This window comes from Mesitornis unicolor, unplaced genomic scaffold (assembly GCF_000695765.1).
Source record: "Mesitornis unicolor isolate BGI_N332 unplaced genomic scaffold, ASM69576v1 scaffold28807, whole genome shotgun sequence".
Lineage (NCBI taxonomy): Eukaryota > Metazoa > Chordata > Aves > Mesitornithiformes > Mesitornithidae > Mesitornis > Mesitornis unicolor.
In genome coordinates this window covers 7,808-16,294 of record NW_010198847.1, presented here as the reverse complement: position 1 = coordinate 16,294, position 8,487 = coordinate 7,808, and the positions used below count along the sequence as shown (strand labels likewise).

The window sequence follows — 8,487 nt, the reverse complement described above, 5'->3', positions numbered from 1 at the left end:
AAGAGAGCATTTCTTTTTGCTTAGCACTCAGCAGCTGAAGAATTCCCATGAGTGGCAGTTACCAGGTCAACAGCAGCAGAACAACCCTTGATATTAATATTTTGTAAACTAGGAAAGCCAGCTCCATCGGATGCTATTCTTTTTCCAGTGTTATATAGGAAGCACTTCTTTTTCGAGCGTTTTTCAAATGCTGGAGAACAGCAATTGTTTGTGTAAAATTATCTGTTATTGTTAGTAATGCTCCTGCTTCTCTGCAGCGCAGTGACATTGCCTTTATCCTTTAGGAGCAATGGGAAATGATAAATGAGGTTAACAAGCTTCAGTCTAAAGCGAAAACTAAATCTGTGACTGTGCAACTCTTGTTGCATTCATTCTGGTCAAGGGTTGGTTTGTTCATTTATTTTCTGGGAAAAAAAGGTACCTCTTTTCCTTGGCCTCCTGAGAATCAGAAAACATGATTGAAATTCAGCTGGAGCAGCCTATTTCGGGGCTTAGTAAAAAATAATAGGCACAGCATTTAGGGCTGTAAATGGCTTGTTTTCCTTAATTGCTCTCCAATCAGAAATTGGATGAACCTTCGGGATGCAGAAACAGGGAAGATCCTCTGGCAAGGAACAGAAGATCTGTCTGTACCTGGAGTGGAGCATGAAGGTACTGTGCGGTCTCACTGTGCATTTTGGGGCTGGAGGTTGCTGTATGTTTGGGTCACCGGAGCTGTGAGTGTCCCCCTGCTCCGGGGCACAGATGTCCTGGTTGTGTCCTCACATCTTCAGAGGCCTCCACCACAATAACCCAGGGACATGTGGAGAAAGGTAGGAACGGATCAGTGGTGGCAAAGGGGACAAGAATGAGTGACCAAACTTTGCTAGGCCGAGTGTTGGTTCCTAAGTGAAAAGTATAAAAACAGATCAACTTTTCTCAGGATAACAACAGGGTTTAGTCAAGGTAGAGGTCAAATGGAGAACCAGTGGGGAAGAAGCATACACAGTTATTACCTTGCCTGGCCACAAGTGTCCTAATATTCTCCTGCACTAAATTTGACCTCTGCTTTAAAATGGCACGTGTGGCAAATGCGCTCTGCCCTCCTGTCCCTCTGCCATTGCTGGGAAGGTCTGTGGCCCTTCACCTCTGTCCTCTCTGGGTAGCAGAGGACTTCATTGTCCCCTACTCCTCCCCATTTGTGTAACGTCCCTTGCCCTTTGCTTTGGCCCTGTGAAGAGTCTGGCCTTACTGAAGTAGTTTTGAAGGCTCAACATTCATCTGCTTTATGACAAGAGTTCATTGGTGGGCTCAGTAGTAGGTGTCTTGGCTTCAAAGGGGCCTGTTGCCAGGAGTAGAGGATGCAGGAAAGCAAAGCTGTGACTCAGTGGTTACTAGAACCTTTTTCCAGGCTTTGTCTCCTTGCTAACCTGTTTTCCTGTTCTCACAGCAGTGCTAACAGCAAACAGTCCTGCCAATAGGCCTGAACGGATATTTACTCATGCCTATCATACGTGATACCTATATTAAAGGAAGACATTCCAGCACCTTCATATACAACTGTAGGAAAGCAATTGAAATATAACTTTCAAAACAAATATGGGAGTTCATCAGTTTAACACTAAATTTCTTGAACTGCGGGTTAGCGATGCTTTCCCTTCTGAAATAACTGTGTAACAGGAGCCCTAGGAGAACTGAGGAATCAGGCTTTAGAAAGCAGAAAATCAGCTAAAAACATCCCAAATCTTCCCCAATTTTGTGTTGCAAAAGCTTCTCCTTGGACACATGGCTTTGAACGCTCTTCGCTTTCCCTTCTGAAATAACTGTGTAACAGGAGCCCTAGGAGAACTGAGGAATCAGGCTTTAGAAAGCAGAAATCAGCTAAAAACATCCCAAATCTTCCCTGATTTTGTGTTGCAAAAGCTTCTCCTTGGACATGTGGCTTTGAACCTCTTCGCTGTGTCTCGACGGGCCGCTGCACTGCCGTGGGTCAATGTGACTGCAGAAAGGTGTGTTTTGGGGCAGAGCACAGCTGGAGCTGTGTCTCAGCAGGGCTTACTGCCTTTCCCCATCTCCCTCCTGCCATCTTTCTCACTTTTGCAAACCGTATCACCTCCCTGTGTCTCAGATTGTCCTTTACCTCCATCAGAGGAGGTTGGGGAATTAATTAAAACGTACTCTGGCATGAGATTAATGCCCATGGTCGGAGGAGTTGTTAAGACCTTACCTGGTGTGCAGTTCAGCATCCATCTCAAAGATGAATGAGCACAAACTGGAACAGGTGCAGAGAGGACCTCTTAGGAGAAGCCACTGAAGAGATTATGGCAAATCACAGTCTGGACACAGCAAAGAAAGAACCAAATACACAGGGAGAGAATGAAATAAGTTTCCTTTAAATAGGGCTTCATTTGCCTTTGAAACAGGACTTCTATTTGATTTTAGTACGGGCTTCTTTAGAACATGAACTCTTTAAGGTTCAAATCATGATACTGTGTTACTACCTGAACTTACTATTACCACTTAGATTAAATAACAAGGATATTGATGGGGTATTGATTGCTGCTGAAGTCTTAAGATGAAACCACTGAAAGTAGGGAAAATCACTGCCTGAGCACCTGAAACTGGAATTAACAGCGCAGTCAAAACTGAGAGACACAAATCTGTAAAGTTTGGGTTCCTCCAATGTAGGAGCAAATTTTGGAGCAAGCTGCTGGGGCCTCGCACTTGTAAACCCCCAGTGGTGTTCCCAGTCACCACAGCCAGCTTTCATTCAGGAAATACAAGTAATCCTTCCTTGATCTAAGAAAAGATGTAGTTTGATATATAAAAGAAGTTTGGCTAAGATAGGTTGCTTTCTATTTCCCCACATATTTAAGGTAGTTCTATTAAACTATATGAAAACATAATGATACAGATATTTTAATTGAATTTCAGTTTCTAACTAAATGCAGTTGGACCCAAAACAACTTGCTTAATAAATAAGAAATGTGTCGTTCATCACTCTCTAATGTAATCAGAATTAGGGATCATAAATGTGCGTTAGCTGTGTAAGTGCTTAAATAAATGTGCAGGTGTAGCGTATCCTCAGGTTAACAAAAAGCAGTGCTAAGTTTGGGATGAAGTCTATGCTTCCCTGCATTTCAGCATGTTTTACAGTGGTCCTGACTGATGAGAATCAAACTTTTGTCTTTTTAATGGAAAAAAGAGTTATAAAAGCAAATGAATTTAAAATAAATTATTTCAATTGAAATTTTCTGCTCGATGGTCTACATGTCAGGTAAAATCTCTTAGATCAGAGGTTTAAAGACTACACAGTCTTCGTTTTATTAAGAGTAACCTTTATTTAGTAGTTTAACAATATGAAAGCAAACATTCTCCGCAGTCTGTCTTGGGGATGAAAGAAGTGGAATGACTGAACTGCAGAAGTCATTTTACACCTGACTGCAAGGATGTTTACTCCCGACAGTCTGGACTTGTGAGGGCAGGAACAGGTGATGCCACGCACATTTCTATGCTGGAAAAAAACCAAACCGACCTAAAATTGGTTTCATATCAAGGTCCGACTCCACTGAACTTTTCTTTGTTGGATGGATTTGCCCAGGGTTTGGGAGACTCTTCCTGTTGTTGAACAGCAGCCTGCTCGCTGTCTGCTCGTGGACGGTTTGATGCATCTGCCATTTAGGAACAGTTTGGCTCATAAAGCACGTGCCGGCTGTGTTCCCTCCTCTCCTTATTTCTAACAAATTTACATGAAGCATTTTCTAACGCACAGGAAGGATTTTGTACCATCACACCACTGGACTGTGACGGGCTGGGGAGATTTTTACCATATTGCCACCCTCTGGATTCTCCCGATTAGGACCTTTCAGGGATTAATTGGCGCTCCCAAACAGTCCCTTCTCTTACTCCTCCGCCTCTAAAAAGAGCTTTATGAAATATCTACTCGGTACAGTTTGCCACTTGCTGTTGCAACAGCTCAGATACCCTGGAGTGCAAGGTGCCTCTAAATCCAGTTGCATCTTGGATTTCACTCCTGCAAGTGTAAAAACAAAGTGTTTTGTGTTTGCATTTCTCCTGCTACTATAATCTTGTACCTGCACCAGTCGTCATTTCAGAGTCTGTTATAACAGCACCTGAAGCAGCTGTGTTTGTTTATTGTGCCCAAATAATGCCTCTCTCTCTCTTTCACAGCTCGAGTTCCTAAAAAAATCCTGAAGTGCAAAGCGGTGTCCCGGGAGTTAAACTTTTCCTCAGCAGAACAAATGGAGAAATTCCGACTGGAACAGAAAGTTTATTTCAAAGGGCAGTGTCTAGAAGGTAGGAACCTGCCCGCTGTGCAGCCCTGCTGCAGTGACCCCAGCGCAGCGGGGATGAAGGGAAACTAAAATGGGTTGAACGCGGTAATTGTAATATTTCAGAGTAGCACCGAAGCGCTCATCTCGTCAGGACTAATGGGCCTCAGCATCAGGGATAGCATTTCATAAGTGTATTAACACTTCGTTATGTAAGCAAAAAGTCTGGGTAATCGTGCTGCAGGACATAAATCCACCGCAGGCTGCCTGAGGCAAAAGAACGGGTTATTTTAGAGCCACTGTGGGGATTTATGCTTCATACTCGGGAGCACCGAGTGCTGGCCACCACCAGACCAGTGGCTGGACCAGAGGAGCCTCTGGTTTACTTTGGTGACAGCAGTGCCACCGAGCAGCGTCCGTGTGGCTCCACAGCCGCGCGTCTGATCTCCCTCTCTGCAGCGTTAATCTGGGCCGGAGCAGGGGGAGATGATGCAACCTTGAGCTCCTCGTCTTTTGGGCAGCCAGTTGTACGCTTGGTCTCAGCTGGGTCCAGGCGATGGCTGCAGGAGGGGGAGTGCGGTTTCCCCGTTCCCAATTAGGTATGAGAAAATTTCCACTGGATGCTAAGGGAGCGGCGTGACTTTATCGTTACCATCAGATGTTTTAGAAAGGGAGTATCTGCTGTAAGAGGAGGCCGGGGTTCAATGCAGTTGAAGCTGTACTAAATAATTTACATGTAGAATTTTGGCAGCGTGGCAGGACAGTCGAGGGAGTTCCCCAGCCTGTCAGGTGAAAAGCAAAAGGACCATTGGTGGATTTTATCTTCTTTCAAATGCCTCTGCATCTTCTTTTTACTTTGCAGAATGGTTCTTTGAATTCGGTTTTGTGATTCCTAACTCCACAAACACTTGGCAGTCCTTGATAGAGGCAGCACCTGAATCACAGATGATGCCAGCTAACGTTTTAACGTGAGTGCCTTGGACTTACAGCATCTGAGAGCAGGCAAAGCAAAAGCAGTGTGTGGCGTTTCCTTGGGGGCCGCCGTGGGAGTGAGGAGAGGGAGCTGCTACAACCTCCGAATCACCCTCACTGCTGTTGGCTGCTGAGAGATAAAAGGGGCTAAGCCAACCTCATTACCTTCTTTCCCATAGGCCCAATTTGCATTAATATAGCACTAAAAGTTTGGTGAAAGTGGAACGGATCCATTATCAGAGTTGCTTAATATTTTCGAAAGGTGAACTGTGAAAGGATTTTTAAAATGCTTTTCAGCTTAATGCCCCTTGCATTCGGGAACAAACAAAAAAAGGATGTTTGGGCCATTTTCAAATCCAGCTATTGATCGCTGACTCTTGTCCAAGGAGGTTGTTTTTCAAGCAGTGTATCACCCACAGGAGCTGCTTTAGTGTCTGTTGCATCCCTGTACCATTTTGCCAAGATTTGTGCCTTTTACATTGGATTATAGACTATGCATTTAGTCTTATGGAGTTGTATCTGGGGGTAAAATACCCTTAACAGGTGGGAAATATTAATTTTACAGTTCCCGTAATGGGATTCATGCACCTTCCTCAGCAACGTCTCGTCCTGGCCACTGTTTGCACATTGATTTCTGAGCAGGGCGGTGATCCTGAGCACTGACGAGTGCTGGGCATTGCTCTGAGTGGGGTCAGCGTTGGTGGGACGTTGGAAAAGGCTCCTTGAGGGATGCTCCTGGGAACACTGTCCGTAATCACTGACAGAAAGCATCCCTCCCTGCAGCGCTAGTTGGGCGCTGGCAAACACCTCCAGAGCGCGTTGCCAGCAGAGACAGAAGGGGACAGGAATCTCCTGCCAGCGAGAGCAGCCAGGGAGCAGCCCGTCTCCCCGCAAGGTCACTGTGTCCCCTGAGACCTCCCTCCCGCTTGTCCCCTGGCTGGAGGAGCACCAGTCGCATGGAGAAGGCAGCAGGACAGGAACTGCCGTCACTGCTGTCTGTTCACAGCACGTTTCAAAGAGAGACGGGGCTCAGCAGGGAGCATCAGTGTTCAAACAGTGCTCCCCAGCACAACGTGAGCAGAACCTCATAGGTGCCACGCACGTCCTGGGCTCTCAGAGCTGGCGGCTTTCAGTCAGGACAGGAGGATTCAGCTTTGGGAATCAGAAATAAAGACATCTGACAAGTTGGTTTTGGCCATCTCAGGAAATCAAGGCATTTCCAGGGCTGGGAGCAGTGAGAGTCCAGTTCTCAAGTGACCTTGAGGATTTCCCACTTGCTCCACTTGTGAGCAGTCCAGCTCTCTTTTCCTATTCATGGAGGTGTCCTAAAGTTATTCTTGAAGCTTTGCAGTAGAATCACCAGCCCAAAGAAATCTGCAAGTATTTTTGTGACCCAAATAAATTACCGTTTTCAGCTGCCAAGACTTAGAGAGCCCCTCACTTTCTGATATCCCCAAAGACCTCGTGTTTGTTCCAGTGTTTCCAGCAGGAGAGAATGGAGCTGCAGTATGTGGTGCTAACCAAGGATGACTGAGTATCAGCCTGAGAGCATTTCCTGACATTTAGGTTCAAGCATTGGCCACGCCACACCAAAAACCTTTGCCAGTGTTAGAGATACCAGGAGCTGCAGTGGAGCTGGAGCTGCTCCTTTGGCTTTACAAGAGCCAGGTTATTTAGACAGGGTCAATCACACTGCTCCAAGTGTTGTGATGGCCCGAGTTCTTACCAAAAATCTCCCAAGTCAGCAACTGAAATCATCAGAGCTTTTGTCACACCCTAACCTACATTTCCAGCGCAGTTTGTATAAAATGTGCTTGTGCGTTTGCATTTAAGCACTTCTGCAGGGAGCTGACACGTCGAGTTGGTTGAAGTGGCTTGCTCAGCACCAGAGGACAGAGATGGGGAATAAAAAGAATTCCCATTGGTTTTCCCAGCACACTGCAAGAGAAAGGGCCTGGAGGTGCTGGGACTGCTGGTTTGGTGTGAGCAGGAGTTTGCTGGTTTATGAGCATTCTCGCAGCCTGTGTGTCACTGAGCCCAGAAAAGGGACGCAAGGGAGGGCTGGGTGGGTGCTCCATGTAGGGGTGCAGTGGATCCCCCGGGTCCGGACACGGTGCTCATTGCATGCGGCTCCAAACCAAAGCTCATTGTGGGGGAGGTGAGACACCAGCCCAGGCTTGTGGGAGCATTGAGAGATGCAGTTGTTTTCCACTGTTCCTGCACTTTTCTAACACCTCTTTTCTCCTCTTTTCCTTCCGCAGTGGTAACGTTATTATAGAAACCAAATTCTATGATGATGACCTTCTCGTAAGCACTTCCAGAGTGAGACTTTTCTACGTTTGAGATGGGGCTTTTTGGAGCTGTTTAGTTTTCCTCCATACAGTTCTTGGTGCAGAACCCCCCGACTTTCCAGTGGAAGACACTCCCGTAGGCGGTGACCCTGGGGACCAGCTCAGCGTGGGTTGTGACCTTTGCCCATCACTTATTTTTGCTTTCTCCTCTGGCCAGACCAGATCAGACCAAACCCTCAGAGACAGAACCATCTGCTCGGCGCGGCCCTGGGGAACAGAGGCTGTCTCTGAACGCGGGCAGACGATGGTCGTGCAGAACCAATACTGTAAATTATGTTAGTCTCATCCTTTGTACTTCTCTGGATCCTGGTATAATCTCCCATTTCCACTGACACCAAACTCTCCGAGCGTTTCGGTTTTTTGAGGGATTAAGTTAACCTTTTTCGTTTTTCTCATGCTGTAGGTTTTTATCCTTTCACTGGATTTCTGTGTAACTGTTCCACGCATCCTCTTCCTCTGAACTTGTAAAATAGACTGTGATATCACCTAATGTAATTAAAAGAAATTTCTCAATTAAAACATTCCTACTGTCCAAAGAAGGGAAGAAACGGTACTTCTGTGCATTTTCCTTTCTGTTATGAGAGTGCCTTGCAGCAGACACAAACTCCTGTCACAACCCAGCAGCACAAGAGGGCTTTCCAGAGCCCCGCTTCATCCACAGCCCCCATGTCCTTGTTAAATTGTGAAATTCCTCTTCCTCCGGCTGACTGCACAGGAGAGGTTTCCTCTAGCACGTGTAAATCTTGGGAAGGGGCTTCTCCAGCTTCTGCTCCTAAACACCACGGGCAGCTTTAGGATCGCTCGACCCCTCGGTCAGCCCATCCTGTGGCTGAACTGGAGGTTCCCAGCAGAGGCACAGGGAAATGACCCGCAGCTTTTCAGAGCCCAAATTC

General features: G+C 46.4%; 1 protein-coding gene across 1 annotated transcript; it reads left to right on the top strand.

The window, feature by feature from the left end:
* The first annotated feature begins 567 nt into the window (after positions 1 to 567).
* On the top strand, positions 568 to 8,138 carry PDE6D (phosphodiesterase 6D, cGMP-specific, rod, delta). The gene is made up of 4 exons (XM_010189282.1): positions 568 to 651; positions 4,171 to 4,296; positions 5,134 to 5,239; positions 7,505 to 8,138. The coding sequence occupies exons 1-4, from the start codon at positions 570 to 572 to the stop codon at positions 7,584 to 7,586; spliced, it is 396 nt and encodes a 131-aa protein (XP_010187584.1). The 5' UTR covers positions 568 to 569; the 3' UTR covers positions 7,587 to 8,138.
* Positions 8,139 to 8,487: the final 349 nt, after the last annotated feature.

Excerpts from the sequence above, each read along its gene's own strand:
- PDE6D (XM_010189282.1), top strand. The coding sequence starts at position 570 with ATGAACCTTCGGGATGCAGAAACAGGGAAGATCCTCTGGCAAGGAACA. Across the intron at positions 4,297-5,133 it reads CAAAGGGCAGTGTCTAGAAG|AATGGTTCTTTGAATTCGGT; the intron begins GTAGGAACCTGC and ends TTTACTTTGCAG. Across the intron at positions 5,240-7,504 it reads ATGCCAGCTAACGTTTTAAC|TGGTAACGTTATTATAGAAA; the intron begins GTGAGTGCCTTG and ends TTCCTTCCGCAG.